This window comes from Prionailurus bengalensis, chromosome E3 (assembly GCF_016509475.1).
Source record: "Prionailurus bengalensis isolate Pbe53 chromosome E3, Fcat_Pben_1.1_paternal_pri, whole genome shotgun sequence".
NCBI lineage: Eukaryota > Metazoa > Chordata > Mammalia > Carnivora > Felidae > Prionailurus > Prionailurus bengalensis.
This window is the reverse complement of record NC_057357.1, coordinates 29,314,403-29,331,627: the sequence shown is the minus strand read 5'-3', so window position 1 is coordinate 29,331,627 and position 17,225 is coordinate 29,314,403. Positions and strand designations below refer to the sequence as shown.

Sequence of the window (17,225 nt, the reverse complement as noted above, 5' to 3'; positions counted from 1 at the left end):
TCCTGAGCGCAAGAAGGCTGTCGTGAGCCTTCGACAGAAAACGCCTATAGATAAGCTTTGTTCAGACACGAGTTATATAATGTTGTTGGCTGAGATCAACGCTAATGAATCAACAGTACGTATTAAATAGGGTGCCCTTCAACAGAAACACAAAACGAGTTTATGGATTCATCAGTTGATGAAAATGCTGTGACCAGAGGCTCAAGGGAACCTAATCCTGGAAAAGTAATGGTTCAACATTTGCTAATTTAAGGTGCATAGCAACTTTATGCAATATATCTACTTTGAAGAGTAAGAATCAACTGTATTATACGTTCCCTTTTCTTATTACAACGTGATTTCTCTCTCTGATTGTATCAGACGAATAGAGTACTAAACCGATCCCTAGATCCGTATTCTACTAATTAGTTATTTCTTACACATATTAGTAGAGTCATACATTTCCTACAGTAATTGGAGTTTCAGAGTTCAAAAAAAGCGTAATTGGAAAAGAAACGTCTCCATAATTAATTCACCTTTTATGTGGAAATGCTTAATTCATTTGCATGTTGAATATGTACTATCTTTAAAGTTCCCTCTGATGTTGGGTTTTCCATGGTTTCAGATTTTTAAATTTCATCTCTTTTTAATGTATTTTAGGAGGGCTTGCAAAAGTGTTTCTTTTCCCCCAAAATTAACAATGGAAAATTAATAAAATAAATTTAATTGCTCTATTATCCCACACCAATTGTGAGAAATAGTTGCTTAAAATAAAGCTGATGAAAACAGACTTCCTTTGCCAGAGAAACACTCTACTTCAAATATTTCTTTCAAATAGAACCATCTTAAAATACCAAGTTGTGGGTTGCCTGGGTGGCTCAGTCGGTTAAGTTTCTGACACTTAATTTTGGCTCAGGTCATGATCTCCTGGTTCATGAGACTGAGCCCCTCATCAAGCCCCCCCCCCCCCCGCCATGAGCTGTTAGCACAGAGCCTGCTTGGGATTTTCTCTCTCCCTCTCTCTCTCTGCCCCTCCCCTGTTCATGCTTTCTCTTTCTCTCAAAATAAACATAAAAAAAAAAATAGTTCAAAATACCAAGTTGCAGGTGGGATCTATAAAGCCCACCATCCCTGTTAAGAAATCTATTGCCATGTTTCAGTATTCTACTGGAGGCAGGATAGAAGGATGAGGAAGTATTCCAAATTTCTAAACAAGAGCAAAGAACAGATAGAGTTTTAGCCTCCGTATTTTGTTTCACCTCTGGCCAACATCAAAATGTCCTAAAACCCATGATATTGATCCAAGCACCTTTCACATAATTTGTGTCAATGTCAAAGGTATGAGAATTGCCTAGGTCATGGAGACACAATTTTTAAAAAATATTTACTTATTTTTGAGAGAGCAAAAGCAGGGGAGGGGTAGGGAGAGGGGGACAGAGGATTCAGAGCAGGCTCTGTGCTGACAGCCTGATGTGGGGCTAGAACTCACGAACTGCGAGATCATGACCTGAGCTGAAGTCAGATGCTCAACCGACTAAGACACGTAGGTGCCGTGAGACAGAATTTTTAGACATGGTTTTTCCACATCGGAGCTGAAATGCTATGATTTCGTGACAGAATTGCTTAATATCATTTCTGTTAACAGGAGAAACTGAGACTCTGGCGGGAAGCGGGCTTCTATCTTCCTCCTTCTAACCTTCCTTCTGAACTTTTCCATCTGGAGTGCCTGTTCTTTACCTCCTGGTGCACATTCAGATAGGGATCGAGCAGTGGGTGGTGCCTCTTACTCCCACCCCTATAATTTCAATCCCATTCATCATTCAAAGAAAATCCATCCAAATAAAAATAACCTTAAAAAAAAAGTCATACAACAGGTCCCCCCTTATCGTCAGGGGATATATTCCAAGATCCCTCCAGTGGATGCCTGAACCCCCGGACAGTACTGAACATATATACTGTATAAGCTAGGGTGTTTTTTCCCCATACATACCTACCTATGATAAAGTGTAATCTATAAATCAGGCACAGCGAGAGATTCAAAAGAGTAACTCGTGATAAAATAGAGCAATTGTAACTATAATCTGTAACAAAAGTTATGTGAATGTGGTCTCTCAAAATATCTTATCGTCCTGTACTCACCCTTCTTGTGGTGACCGGAGGTAATAAAATGTCCACACAATGACATGAAGTGCTGTGAGTGACTTAGGCGCTGTGACCTCAGGTTCGGCTACGATTGAGCCTCTGAGGATTCGTCACAAGGTGGATCATTTGCTTCCTGGTAGGGGTTGACCTCTGGTCCCCCAAAGCGCAGATAAGGGGTAGGGCCGGGTGGGGGGTGGGAGGATGGGACTACTGTAGTGAAATTTGCATAAAGCATGGCTCTTTTTTATCTACCTGCAGCCACACGAAACGAAAACCTTGTGCTTGCTGGGCACAGGTAGCTCCCTTCTGTTTGGATCACTGCTGGGGAAATTCCAGAGCCTTCTTTAAGAAGGGAGGGCTCTGGAATGAAGGGATGGGTGGGCAAACAAACGAGGAACGAGGGAGGTTTCCATAGTATCCTTGCCAGCCTCCCTCGAACCTCATTTCAGGTGACAAGGAGAAAGACAGTTTCCTGCTCTGTGCCCATTCCCGGAGACAAGTCATGTCTTATACGTGATTTTGAAAAGGTTTGAAGAGCTTCAGTGACTTTTTTTTTTTTTTTTTTTTTTTTTTTTTTAGGGGTAGCCTTAACTGATTGCTTTCTCTGTGCTTTGGAAAACAGACCTGTCAGTCTTGCGGCCTTTTTTAAGCTTGGAAACCTTTAGTTTGTCAGTAGAAATTTCAGAGAAGTCTTCAGGAGGAGCCAGGAGGTTTTAGACACCGTGGCGCACTCAGTGGTTCGTAAGAAGCCCCGATTCATTTAAATAACATGAAACAATAACTTACGAGAAGCCTCACTGTAATCATGCTAATGTAGTTTTAATGTGACCCTTAGTTGTAAACTGAAACTCAGCTCCCACATCAGTGCTTTATTCCCAAAGCTTCCTCACGAAACTCCTCTGTTAAATTTTAACACAGCACTCGGTTCTCCAGCTACCCTGCCCCGCGCTGCTCAGGGATATTAATGTCACATGGAAAGCCTTGCCTCGTTATTGCCGGAGGGCTCTGAATCACAGCCTGCACAGATGAGGAAGCATCAATGTAACGACTTAATTCATCTTAGAACATCGCCTCTTGTTTGAAGGCCATGCGGGTCCTTCAGCGTTTGCTTGAGTAATAGATTGTCCTTACTAACTGGATTTTTTATTGTTTTTAGGAAGACACAAGTATATAGCAACTCATGTAAAAGCATGTCAGCCTTCTTAGTATTTATTTCTCTTTCTTTCAACTCCCATTAAGCAAATCTGTTGAGCTGCTTGATAAAGATCGCCGTAGATTTTGGAGGATACGTGGCCCCCTGAGGATTGTCAGCAATCTGCCTCACTGGGCTTCTGTGAGGAGTAAATGAGTTAATGCATCGGGTGCCTCGTAGATAACGGACACGGGTAGTGGTCCCTCAATGACAGCACCATCCTTTGGGGGTGCCAGATTTAGCAGAATAAATTAAAAAAAAATAGAGCGTGCCCCATTAACTTTGCATTTCAGAGGAGCAGTGAAATTTTTTTTAGTGTGTGTCCTGAATATTGCACGGGGCATACCGACACTAAAACGTTATGCAGGGCTCGTCTGAAGATTTCAAGTTAACTGGGCATCCTGTATTTGATCTGGCAACTCGAACCCCTCTCCACCCCGCTTCCCTGTTTCCAGTCTCCAATTTTGCTCTGTTTTTCTCCCTAACAAACCTGGTCAAGGCAGTTGTGTAGGAATAATGAGGGCGATTTTCTTTTTTTCATAACGAAGGCCACACTGCCCCCTGATGTAGGCAGGAATTAGTTTTGTTTTTAATGTTTATTTATTTTGAGAGAGAGAGGGAACGAGCGGGTGGGGGAGGGGCAGAGAGAGAGGGAGAGAGAGAATCGCAAGCAGGCTCCGCACTGTCAGTGCAGAGCCCGACATGGGGCTCCATCCCAAGAACTGTGAGATCCCGACATGAGCCAAAATCAAGACTCAGATGCGTAACCGACTGAACCAGCCAAGTGCCCCAGGGATTAGATTTTTTTAAAAAGGCCCTGCAAATACAAATCCTTGCCACAAGTACATAGTTTAGTGCCTGGCACATAATAGTGCTCAAGAATAATGACCAACTGGGGCACCTGGGTGACTCAGTCGGTCAAGCATCCAACTTTGGCTTAGGTCACGATCTCACAGCTTGGGAGTTCAAGCCCCACGTCAGACTCCGTGCTGACAGCTCAGAGCCTGGAGCCTGCTTCGGATTCTCTGTTTCCTTCTCTCTGCCCACTTATGCTCGCTCTCTTGCTCTCTCTCTCAGAAATAATGAATAAACTTAAAAAAAAAAAAAAGAATACCGATCAATTAAGTGAATGAATGAAAAAGTGTGGACAAACGGGCCTAATCTCTACACATGGAGAAATGGACAGCTGGATTTCAGCTAACATGATCAGTTGCTGTCAGAAGAGATTAGAAGGGTTACAGAGAAGGAGGACACGATAAAGGGGAGTTACAGTAGGCTGAATACTGGTCCTCCAAAGATGTCCACATCTGAATCCCCAGAACCTGTGAATACATTATTTTACATGGCAAAAGGGACTTTGTAGATGACCCTTGAGGAATGGATCTTGATATATGGGGATTATTCTGGATTATCCAGATGGGCTGACTGTAATCACAAGGGTCCTTCTAAGAGGGAGGCAGGTGGGTCAGAGTCAGAAAAGATTATGTCACAACAGAATGAGGGGGTGGGGTGGGCTGGGGAAGAATGCCTAGATGCTGACTTACGCAAATAGAAAGGGTCAAAGAACACAGAAATTGGTAGATTCCCAAGAATTGAAGAGAATGGGTGTGTTAGTCGGCTAGAGTTGCCAAAACAAAATACCACAGATGAGGTGGGTTAAAAAATAACTGTATTTTTCTCATAGTTCAGGAGACTAAAGTCTGAGGCCAAGGTATTAGCCGGGCTGGTTTCTCTGGAGGCCTCTCTCCTTGGCTTGCAGATAGCCTCCTTCTCACTGTGTCCCCACACAGTGTTTCCTCTGTGTGTGCATTATCCTGGTGCCCATTCGCGTGTCCAGATTTCCTCTTCTTATCAGGACACTAGGCAGATTGGACTAGGGTCCCATCTAAAGACCCTATATCCCAAACAGCCCCATTCTGAGATATTGGGGCTTAGGGCTCCGACATATGAATTTTGGGAGGGACACAATTCATCCCCTAACAATGGGATTGACACGTGGAGGAAGCCTGCAAAATAACAGGTTAGTGACCCTGAGTGGAGACTAAGGTGATAGATACGTAACGATTCAGTGCCAGGCAAAGTGATCGGGGGTTGGATGCCAGACTGGAAAAAGGACTTCAGGGGATGATTGGCAATAATTTGAATAAGGTCTGTCGATTAGGTAATAGTATGACATTAGCGACTGTTCTCTTGCTTTGATCATTGTACTATGGTTTTGCAAGACGTCAGTATTTGGGGAAGCTTGGGTGACGCCTATATGGGAACTCTTGTACAATTTTTGCAATTTTTTTGAAGTCTGGAATCCTTTCAAAATGAAAAGCCAAGAGTTAAAAAAAAAAAACCTAAAATGAAATAAAATAGGGTAAACAAATAGAAGGGAGGGGTGGTGCCTGGGTGGCTCAGTCAGTTAAGCATCTGACTCTTGATTTTGGCTCAGGTCATGATCTCATGGTGATGAGATTTAACTCCTCGAGGGTCTCTGCGCTGACAGTGTGGAGCCTGCTTGGGATTCTCTCTCTCTCCCTCTCTCTCTGCCCCTCCCCTGCTGGCGTGCTGGATGGCTCTCTCTCTCGAAATAAATAAAAATTAAAAAAGAGAAGAAGAAGAAGAAGAGAGAGAATGAGAATGGGTTTGAATGTGACAGAGAAGAAAGAAAAAAGGGAGGAAAAAAAGCAGACAACTGAGTTCCATTAGATCAGAGATGACATCTGTTGCTGGGGTCCCCCCTGAGCCTTGCTTCAGGGACTCTGCCTGGGAGCTCCGCACGTTTTCCGAGGCAATATTCAGGGAGTCTACACACTGAAGTGAAGACAATAGGTACCCCCAGCCTCACTTCCCCATCCACGAAAGGCCTCACATTTTAACTTGTGGCTTTGCCTCTAAGCGACACAAGTGTATTGTGTGCGTTGGAAGGGTGAGTTCCGTGCCTGTAAACATTTAACATACACCATCCTCTTGGTAACTGAATTTTGGTATCCCTTCCCCCCGCCCCCATTTTTTTGAGCTGCAATTCACATACCATAGAATTCACCGTTTGAAATAGCATGCAATGGTTTTCCGTACAACCATCACCCCTAACAGAGAACGCTTTCGTCGCCCCCCAAGGAACCGCACACCCAGTCGCTTCGCGTTCTCTCCATCGCCCAGCCTCTGGCAACGGCTAGTCTACTTTCCGTCGCTGCGCGTTAGCCCATTCTGGACGTTTCATGGACATGGACCACGCGTTCTGTGGACCGGCCACGTTTCAAAGGCTCAGCCCCGCAACGGTTAGTGGCCACGGGATTGGACGGCGCGGATTGGGTGTGCGCGGGCCGCCCAATGACTCGGGAGCATCTGGGAAGACAGGTGCAGGTGGCGGAGGCGGCGCCGAGGGCAGGGCCGGCGGGCGGGCGTGGCCCAGGGGGCCTGCGCGGCGGTCGCTGGCGGTCGCCCCCAGCGCGGGCATGGCGGGTGGGTGGCGGGCGCTGCTGCGCGCTGCCCGGCGCTACCCGTGGCCCACGAACGTGCTGCTCTACGCGGCGCTCTTCTCCGCCGGCGACGCGCTGCAGCAGCGGCTACGGGGCGGTCCGGCCGACTGGCAGCAGACGCGGCGCGTGGCCACCGTGGCCGTGACCTTCCACGCCAACTTCAACTACGTATGGCTGCGCGTGCTGGAGCGCGCGCTGCCCGGCCGTGCTCCGCGCGCCGTGCTGGCCAAGGTGCTGTGCGATCAGGCGATCGGCGGGCCCGTGGCCGTCTCGGCCTTCTATGCCGGTGAGCGGCCCGGGCGGGGACCGGGTCCAGGGCGAGATCCGACGAGGGGGCCTGGAGCCAAGGTTGGGGGACTGGAGGCCGGGGCTGGGGGCTCCTGGGGGCTGGGATGGAGCCAGGGGCTCTGGGGCCGGAGCCGGGCTACAAGCCAAGGGGTGGGGGTGAGGGCAGGATTTCAGACGGCTGAGAGAGCCAGGGCAGGAGCGGGAGGTCGAGGTGCAAGAGTTGACGAGTCTGGGGACAGGAGATTAAGGGGAGAAGTTCAGAGGTGGTGGTTGGAGAAGCGGAGAACTAGGAGGCCAGGGTCCAGGATCGGAGTTGGGACGCTGGGGTTGTGCATAGTTGAGTGGCTGGAGGTTTCAGGGGGCCTGGGAAGTCGGCTAGACCTGGAGGGAGGCAGGACTGGGGGGCCGCCTTTCCCCCTTGGAAAAGGTCCGAATAAACGTCGAGGAGATCATAGCTCCTGTCCATGGCGGCTGCAACCCCAGTGACCTAGTTATGGGACAGGGCAGTCCTGCTCCTGGGAAAATCCACGCTCAGGGCAACGGGCCCCCTTTCTACTGGCAGACACATCAATGAAATGGGAGGGGACTGGGGACCATGGGCGCAGAGCAGGTGGAACAGAGTCCCCCAGAAAATTCATGCTCAAGGCCTCAGTCCTGCTTTGGTAACAAGAATTTCCTTTGGGGGTGCATTCCCTGTATACAAAAGCCACAGAAAATGTGAGGGGACCTCGGATCTTGCCATAGAGAACTCTACGCCTAGGAAAAGACCTAGGAGGCCCTTCCTCAGAAAATCACCCTGGGTCCTAAAGGTCTGACTTTGGGAATCTTCCACAGGACCTTAAATGCCAAAACCAATGTCAGGGGCTCTGTAGCCTCTGTCCTCCTAGCAGTTTCTATAGCGGGTGAGGGCGAGGGCAGGGGAGTGGCACCAATTCTGTAAGAAGATCCAAGGGTCCTGGGCCTGGCCTTTGCATTGGGGATAACAGATTCCCCCAAGAAGGTCGTCTTTTCAGTGGCTGTTGGTGCCTTCTAAACTGGGTTGTGGGGCTCCAATCATCTCCTCGAAGAAACCACAATGTCTTATGGGTCTTATTTTGGGGAGCCAGATTCCGTTCCTTTTCTCACAGACCCCACAGGAAGCATGAAGGGCCTCGTTGCCTGCTGTAGGCTCAGGTATCCCATGGCTGATGGGGCCAGTGGGGTCAAGGAAATAGAGGACCCAAGGCTGGGGCTGCCGGGTGCCTGGTACCAAGGTGTGACTTCCATGCCACATTGGCAAGGAGGTTCCTCGTGGCCATTACTGCAGTGGTCTTGAACGCTGGTGAGGATTTGGGACCTAGGGGCTGGGCCTCTGGGAACCGGATTCCCATTTGATCTTCAAACAACCAAGGGAGGCAGATCCACTTTATTATTGCTGTGTTGCAGAGCAGAAAACTGAGATTCGAAGGGGGTTAAGTGATTTGCCGAAAGACAACATAATCCACACAATCCATTCCATACCATGTTCTTTTAAAAAAAAAAAATTTTTTTTAACATTTATTTATTTTTGAGAGATAGAGACAGACAGAGCACGAGCTAGGGAGGGGCAGAGAGAGGGAGACACAGATTCCAAAGTAGGCTCCAGGCTCAGAGCTGTCAGCACAGAGCCTGAAACAGGGCCCAAACCCACGAGCTGTGAGATCATGACCTGAGCCAAAGTCGGACGATTAACCGACTGAGCCACCCAGGCACCCCCATACCGTGTTCTTAATCTTGGGTGTTGTCACTGTGTGTGAAAGCAGAAAGAAGCCTCGGTAACCAGGCTCCAGGAGGCCTGCGGTTCAAGTCTGAGGCTCTTGGCTCTTGACATGGATCCCTACCCAGATGGCTGCTGTGTTTTGCTTTTATAGATTTCTGGCCCGATTTCCCTCTCCTCGTGTGAAAATGAAGGTGGGAGGAGTGGGTTGGATGTTTGTTCCAGGCATTTCCAACTGGGAAATTGCCTGTATCAGATGATCCTTTGTGCTGGGGCCACCTGGGGGAGCTTGGATTATGATGGAGAGGTCCAGCTGGGAATCTGCACCCGGGTTGGACGTGGTATAACATTAACCTCCCCAAGCTCATTTTTCTGCTTCTGTAACTACCAACATCCGCAGATTGTTGGAGAGGGGAGTCACATGGAATAAGGCACATAAAGTGCTTAACGCTTAATTAGTGCTGGGTAAGTGGAACCCGACCTTACCAATACTTGCATGCAAGGGTATTCTCCTAAATTCTGTTCTAAAAATCCCTTGCAATAGGCTGAAAAAAACACCTCTCATTTCCCCTTCCTCCTAATCAGATTTGAAGGAGAATTTTTAAAGCACTTTTATTTTTACTCTTTCCTAAAATAGGAGGATTTTGTCTTTGCTCCCTGAATTTCTTTTCAGGGTTGTTGAACATGCAAAGTTTTCAGAATGTTTTTAGGAAGGCTCAAGCGATGTTCTTGCTTTCAGATTCTGATTGGAATAATGATACTGGAATAATTCTGATTAGAATATTGAGGGGGAACTTTGGAGTTGCCAGGGCACCCAGGGTCCGTCAGCCACTTTTTTTTTTTTAAAGAAGGAAATTAAATATTTGTTCATTCATTTATTAATTATTTTTTAAAGTTTTTATTTTGAGAGAGAGAGAGAGAGAGAGAGAGAGAGAGAGAGAGAGAGATCATGTGTGTGCGCCTGTGAGCAGGAGAGGGACAGAGAGAGAGGGGGAAAGAGAGAAACCCAAGCAGGCTCCCCGCTGTCAGCCTGGAGCCCAACGCGGTGCTTGATCTCACGCATCAGGAGATCATGACCTGAGCCAAAATCAAGAGTTGGACGCTTAACCGACTGAGCCACCCAGGCACCTCTATATTTCTAAAATTTTAAACATCTTACAAAAAGTTTGGAAGGCAGAGAAGTCACCAATCATCCTGCTATCTGAATGCTGTGAATTCTCTTAAAATTAAAAAAAAGTGTATTTTTTCTATCACTTTTATACTCTGCTATTTCTACTTCATATTTATCACTCCTTTAAGATTTATCTAGTTTTTGTTTATTTATTTAAGGATTTTTCAAATTTTATTTTTTGTTTTTAAAAACTGTTTATTTTGAGACAGAGAGAAAGACAGAGAAGATGCGCAGGGGAGGGGCAGAGAGAGAGGGAGAGAAAATCCTAAGTAGGTCCTTGCTGTCAGCCTGGAACCCAACTTGGGGCTCCATCCTAGGAACCGTGAAATCATGACCTGAGCCAAAATCAAGAGTTGGATGCCCAACCAACTGAGCCACCCAGGTGCCCAAAGATTTATTTGGTTTTAGAATGGAGGTTATGTCGTTTTCACTGTTGGGTCAGAAGGGACATGATGAATGAGAAGATACCACCGGCTACTTTGCATTTTGAAATAGGAAATTTTAACTGTTAGGCAGTATTCTTCCCACTGAATCTTTCAAAAATTCTTTTGGTGTGTGTTTTTACAAATAGGCATGAGTATTCTCCAGGAAAAGGATGACATATTTTTGGACCTGAAACAGAAATTCTGGAATACGTACAAGGTAAGAACAGACTTTTGAAAAGGTAACGCAGATCTTTTCGTATATTTGTAAAATTAAGTACATTTTAAGGAAACTCTTCTTTTTTTTTTTATTATTTTTTTCAACGTTTATTTATTGTTGGGACAGAGAGAGACAGAGCATGAACGGGGGAGGGGCAGAGAGAGAGAGGGAGACACAGAATCGGAAACAGGCTCCAGGCTCCGAGCCATCAGCCCAGAGCCCGACGCGGGGCTCCAACTCACGGACCACGAGATCGTGACCTGGCTGAAGTCGGACGCTTAACCGGCTGCGCCACCCAGGCGCCCCAAGGAAACTCTTCTTAAGTTAGGGCTCCAGTTGGTTGGCACCAGGGGATGGTATATTGATGGAGAGATCTTAAGATTGTTTTGCTAGTGAATGAGTAAGACGCTTTAAGGGTGTCTCTATATTGGGAGTGTCTATACATGCGTGTCTGAATTTTAGTCAATGTTCATGATGAGTCCTGTTTTGAAAATTTACTCTTATCATGGTTATAGTTTATTTAGTGAAGTTTGGACCCAAAGAGGTTGGTGCACAAGAGGAATAGTAACACATGAGTGATTAATGGAATCATGCCCCTTCAGAGCCAATGTCCCCAGGTGTACGTTCTGCTGCGTCCCTGTGAAGGATGTTCCCCAAGATCACTTCTAGACTCAAAGCAAGTCACGTGTCGCACCGTTTGCTCAATACAAATATACACGACCCAGTCCAACAAGTATTTATTAACTTATTCCCTGAAGATTTATTGAGCAGCACCCTGAAGGCCTGGCAAAATCAGGGGTGCTTTCTGTCCCTGGCCTAGAGCATGTTTTATTCTATTAATCCCAATTAAGTGAGCTTTCAGGAGGGCCGAATATGCACAGACTGGGCCTTGGGCTTCACATGTGTTTAATTCCCTATCAGAGGCGGTGCCAAGCCACACCAGGCTACTGCCTGTACTGATTCTGGCATCTTCTATGGAGTAATACTGAGCCCCAGAATCAGCATTGCCTGCTTGATGGTTGGAGGCAGATGGTAGGGAGGGCGGAAGCTGCATGCTCCCCTCCCCACCCCCCCTGCCATTATGCTCAGGGACAGTTTCTTCTCCTTTTTTTTTTTAATGTTTATTTATTTTTGAGACAGAGAGAGACAGAGCGTGAACAGGGGAGGGTCAGAGAGAGAGGGAGACACAGAATCTGAAGCTGGCTCCAGGTTCTGAGCCGTCAGCACAGAGCCCGAAGAGGGGCTCGAACTCACGGACCGTGAGATCATGACCTGAGCTGAAGTCGGACACTCAACCGACTGAGCCACCCAGGCGCCCCAGTTTCTTCTCCTTTAAGGGGAAAGAGTATTCAGAGCTCTTGTTATTTCCCTTGGGGCAGAAATCAGGAGCCCATCGTGACTCACAAATCCAAATGTGATTTTCTTCTGCTTTATTTTGGAAAAAGAAACAAGTTTGCCCATTATGTCAGAGATCCTATGGAGGCATCTACATGTAACGTTTAAAAAAAAAGAGCAAGCAAGCAGAATTGGGAAAGAAAGGGGCTTTAAGCAGGGACTTGCAGGTCTTTCAGATTCTCCTCCCTTAACTAAAACACACAGGCCACCTTTATTGGGTGTTGGATATCCTGCCAAGGATCCTATACGTCAGGAATAGTGGCAGGAGAAACCAGCTAGAGGGTCAGTGTAACCGAGGTCACATTAGAAACAGAGAATGGCGGGGGAGTGCCTGGGTGGCTCAGTCGGTTAAGCATTGGGCTCTTGATCTCAGCTCAGGTCATGATCGCACGGTTCATGAGATCGAGCCCCAAGCTGTCAGTGCGAAGCCTACTTGGGATTTTCTCTCTCCCTCTCTCTCTGCCCTTCCCCCACTCATGCTCGCAAAATACATAAATAAAACTTAAAAAAAAATAGGACTGATTGGAGAGCTATTTAGGAGGTAGAATTTGTCGCTGGGTGAATGATTGGTGGTCAGGGTAATGGGGCAAGGACGCAGCTCGGATGGCCCACAGGTCTCTGCCTCGAGTGGTAGCTCATCACTTGGGATAGTGCATAGAGGATAGCGAGCCGATTGGGGAAAAAAGATAGATGAGTTCAGTTTGAGAAATATTGAATTCTAGATGCCATTAGAATATCCAAAGGGAGACTTCCAGATGCACAGAGGAGAGCCCAGAGAGAAGGACATTAGATATGGGAGAAACTGGTTAAAACCGGGCTTTTGAGCCAAGCTTGATCAGCGAAACCAAGAGCACAAACACTAGGAGTTGGAAGACAAGAAGCGTCCAAAAAGAATCTGTCACAAAGTCTTTCTTTAGCCCAAGGGACATGTGAGTGAAAGCAGAATTGCTTTTTGGTTGCTGAGGAATCAACCCCATGCCCAATCCCAAGTTCTTTGGATGAAGGTGGAAAGAACATGTCTCATTTATTTGTTGTTTACATGTAGGTAGTGCTTGAGTTTTTACTTTGTTTTGTACAGATAGCTTGCAATTTATGTCTCCTTTCACTACCTGCAATATGGTGGCTCAGGTATATTCCCTCTTAGAAATATATCTTGTATTACATTCTTCTCTTTTATAGGTTTTATTTTTTTTAATTTTTTATGTTTATTTTTGAGAGACAGAGAGCGAGCCAGCAGGGCAGGGGCAGAAAGAGGGAGACACAGAATCTGAATCAGGCTCCAGGCCCTGAGCTGTCAGCACGGAGACAGATGAGGGGTTCGAACTCATGAACCGTGAGATCATTACCTGAGCCGAAGTCAGACGCTTAACTGACTGAGCCACCCAGATGCCCCATCTTTTATAGGTTTTTAAAACTTTAACTTGGAAATGATTTCAAGCTGACAGAAAAATAACAGAATAGTTCAAAGAATACCCTTTACCCACATTCGCCTATAGTTAACATTTTGCCTATTTGTTTTATTATTTCCTGGCTCTATCCATCTATCCATCGATCTTTCTATCTGTTTCTCTGGACCATTTGAGGGTAAATTACACACAGAATTACCCTTTACCCCTAGATACTTAAGTATCTATTTTCTAAGAATAAATATGTTCTTTTCTTTTTTATTTATTATTTTTTTTATTTTTGGGACAGAGAGAGACAGAGCATGAACGGGGGAGGGGCAGAGAGAGAGGGAGACACAGAATCGGAAACAGGCTCCAGGCTCTGAGCCATCAGCCCAGAGCCCGACGCGGGGCTCGAACTCACGGACCGCGAGATCGTGACCTGGCTGAAGTCGGACGCTCAACCGACTGCGCCACCCAGGCGCCCCAAATATGTTCTTTTATATAACCACAGCAGAGTTAGCAACTTCGATACATTTAACAACGGTAATAATCCTTTTATCTCACCCACCAACTTTATACCGTGTTTGTAAATTCACTATCTAATGGTCTTTACAGCATTTCTTTTCCTTTCAAAAGGTAGAGGATGCAGTCTAGGGTCAGGTAGTGCATTTAGTTGTCCTGTCTCTTTAGTCTCCATTAATTGGGAAAATTTCCTTAGCCTTCTTTTGTCTATTACAACACTGATATATTTTTCTTAATTTTTTTATTTTTATTTTTGATAGAGAGAGAGAGAGAAGCAGACTGCGAGTGGGGGAGGAGCAGAGAAGGAGAGACGGAGACACAGCATCTGAAGCAGGCTCCGGCTCTGAGCTGTCAGCACAGAGCTCCGTGGGCGGGGGCTTGAACTCACAAGCCATGAGATCGTGACCTGGGCCAAAGTCGGACACTTAACTGACTGAGCCACCCAGGTGCCCCTCAACACTTTAGTTTTTGAAGAATACAGTTTTGCTTCTCCCCTTAAAAAACAGCAACAAAAAAACCCCACAACAAAACCCCCAAAACAAAATACTCCCTTTTGGGGGGTATTTTGTAATACACGAGAATGTCAGCTAAACTTATTCTATAGCAAGAAAGAGTAGAATATATTATTTGCCTTCAATCTTTTTACATAAAAAATCAAACGTTTTAGATAAAATTAGAGTCCCCTCTGGCTCTCATTGTGTGACATAGTAGACTATGTTATTAACAAATCATCCCATGAAGAATGAAAAATTTAAAACTTTACTGATGATCCTTTTATAAATGTATTCCTGGGGCATCTGGGTGGCTCAGTCGGTGCAGCGTCCAACTCTTGATTTTGGCTCAGGTCATGATTTCAGGGTGGTGGGTTGGAGACCCACATCAGCTCCGCTCTGGGCATTGGGCCTGTGTATGATTCTCTCTACCTCTCTCTGTCCCTCTCCCCCACTAATGCTCTCTATCTCTTTTAACACACACACACACACACACACACACACACACACACACACTCCTATAGCATTTGCCTGGCCTAACAGTAAAACCACAATGTATAAATATATGTTGTTATTTTGAAAGCGGCTAAGAGAAATGGTACTGATTCTGAGAGTCTTCTCATTCTGGGTCTGTGGATATGACTAATATAAATATCTCGTACCTGAAATCTCTTTGCACAGCTCTTACCCTCTTCTGCTTGAGAGACTTTAAGTAGTCTGATTTAATCGGCTTAGTCTGAAACATAATACCACCTCCACATTTTATCTGCCTGGTATTTCTTAATCTTTCATGGCATGAGCTGTGGGATTGTGTGTGTGTGTGTGTGTGTGTGTGTGTGTGTGTGATTAAAACGCATTCTAATAAAGTTTTTCTTTATTCCAGAGTGGTCTGATGTACTGGCCCTTTGTGCAGGTGAGTGTCGAATGACTCAGAATGCTAATTCATGGCTGTGGTTTGTCTGGAGCCTAGCATACTCTTTCTTTCTGTTACAGCTGACCAACTTCAGCTTGGTTCCCACGCACTGGAGGACAGCTTACACTGGACTTTGTGGTTTTCTGTGGGCTACCTTCCTCTGCTTTTCACAACAGAGCGGTGATGGCACGTTCAAGTCTGCTTTCACCTTCCTTCATGTGAAAGAGGCCGGTGCCATTGAAAGGCCTCCCGAGAAATGAGAAGCCAAGGACTCCCTGACAATGACGGATTTATTTTATTTTATTTTTTAATGCAGTGGATTGCTTGCAGATAAGAGTCTACTCATCAGTTATGTGCTCCATTTTGGAGAATTACTATTGCATAGACCCACTGATTAAGTATCAATGAATACTTTAAATTTTATTCAAACGTTTTTTCCCCATGCTAGTCTGAAAGTATCACTTCTCTACTGTGTTCACGTCTCTAATACTTTGGTGACCACTGTGCCATCATGGCATTTTGCAATTATTACTATTTCTATTCTAATACTTTAATGCCAGTTGATTTAAAGAACCCATTTTGCTTCTAAAATCTCAGGTTGTCTCCTAAACACTTTGCATCTGTTGAACTTTTATACCAAAAATATTCCTTATATAAGTAAATTGGTGTTTACATAGAGCTCAATCAAGGAGAAGATTGAATAACTGGATTTTTTTTTTTCTGGAAATACTTAATAGAATAATTTCTTGTTCTCCTGATGCTAAGTTCTGTAAGAACATTTTATGCCATCAAAAAAAAAAAATAATAGTATGTGATTGGTGTGTCCTGTATAGAAATGTATTTCATGGATGTCTTCTACTATTGTAATTTTGAAAAATTTTTTTTAACGTTTGTTTATTTTTGAGAGAGAGCATGGGCAGGGGAGGGGCAGAGAGATAGGGAGACACAGAATCTGAAGCAGGCTCCAGGCTCCGAGCTGTCAGCACAGGGCCTGATGCAGGGCCCAAACCCACGAACCGTGAGATCGTGACCTAAGCTGAGGTGGGAAACTTAGCCGACTGACCCACCGAGGCGCCCCATACAACTATTGTAATTTTGAAGTTAAGTACTTTTTAGTTCATGTGTTCTAGTTTTGAGCAAATTCAGTTGACCGAAGTATCCCATATCTGTATTCTAGACTTAGGAAATATACACAACATCTGGCTTCTTAAAGAAATATATTGAGGGGTGCCTTGGTGGCTCAGTTGGTTAAGTGATGACTTCGGCTCAGGTCATGGTCTCGTGGTTTATGGGTTTAGGCCCCACGTCGGGGTCTGTGCTGACAGCTCAGAGCCTGGAGCCTGCTTTGGATTCTGTGTCTCCCTCTCTCTTTGCCTCTCCCCCTCATGCTCTGTCTCTCTCAAAAATAAAACAAACATTTTTTAAAAATTAAAAAAAATATATTGAGTGAAGTTTCTTTTCTAAGAAAATGAACAAATTTTCTTCCTCTGGAAGGAAAACTCTATTTCATAGGTTTCCAAGGAAAACAGTTACCCCAAATTTCACACCGATGTTATATTTTTAAAAATCAGTGTTTTCAAATAAATCTTTATGGGCAGTCTTTGAGGCAGGTGTGAGAAACCTGATCCAGACTTTCTGATTTACTGTTTGTCTAACCTCAAAACCAGTGGGTCTAAAAATGCTGTGGATATCTCAGGAAGGTTCAGCAAACTTCACCTAAAAATTGCACCCCAATTCTGTTTTTCACGAGTTTTTCATGAGCATTTCACAAGTTTTAACATGAGAAGAGCTGAAGTGTTCATGCATTTATCTTGAGAATTTGTATTTAAGATTAATTAAGGAACGTGCACTTAAGAATTTTAAGCATATAATTCATATAATTTGTAACATAAATGTGTTT

The 17,225-nt window shown here is 45.2% G+C and overlaps 1 protein-coding gene across 2 annotated transcripts; it reads left to right on the top strand.

The window, feature by feature from the left end:
• The first annotated feature begins 6,715 nt into the window (after positions 1 to 6,715).
• On the top strand, positions 6,716 to 16,113 carry MPV17L (MPV17 mitochondrial inner membrane protein like). 2 transcript variants are annotated; one of them, XM_043560468.1, is made up of 4 exons: positions 6,722 to 7,066; positions 10,546 to 10,616; positions 15,296 to 15,325; positions 15,406 to 16,113. In XM_043560468.1, exons 1-4 carry the CDS (start codon positions 6,757 to 6,759, stop codon positions 15,583 to 15,585), a joined length of 591 nt encoding a protein of 196 aa, XP_043416403.1. In that variant the 5' UTR covers positions 6,722 to 6,756; the 3' UTR covers positions 15,586 to 16,113. The 2 variants fall into 2 exon arrangements, with proteins under 2 accessions (XP_043416404.1, XP_043416403.1); XM_043560469.1 differs by lacking the exon at positions 10,546 to 10,616 and having other exon boundaries at positions 6,716 to 7,066.
• Positions 16,114 to 17,225: the final 1,112 nt, after the last annotated feature.

Coding starts and splice junctions, on each gene's coding strand:
- MPV17L (XM_043560468.1), top strand. CDS start 6,757: ATGGCGGGTGGGTGGCGGGCGCTGCTGCGCGCTGCCCGGCGCTACCCG. Junction 7,067..10,545: donor CGTCTCGGCCTTCTATGCCG/GTGAGCGGCCCG, acceptor TTTTACAAATAG/GCATGAGTATTCTCCAGGAA. Junction 10,617..15,295: donor AATTCTGGAATACGTACAAG/GTAAGAACAGAC, acceptor TCTTTATTCCAG/AGTGGTCTGATGTACTGGCC.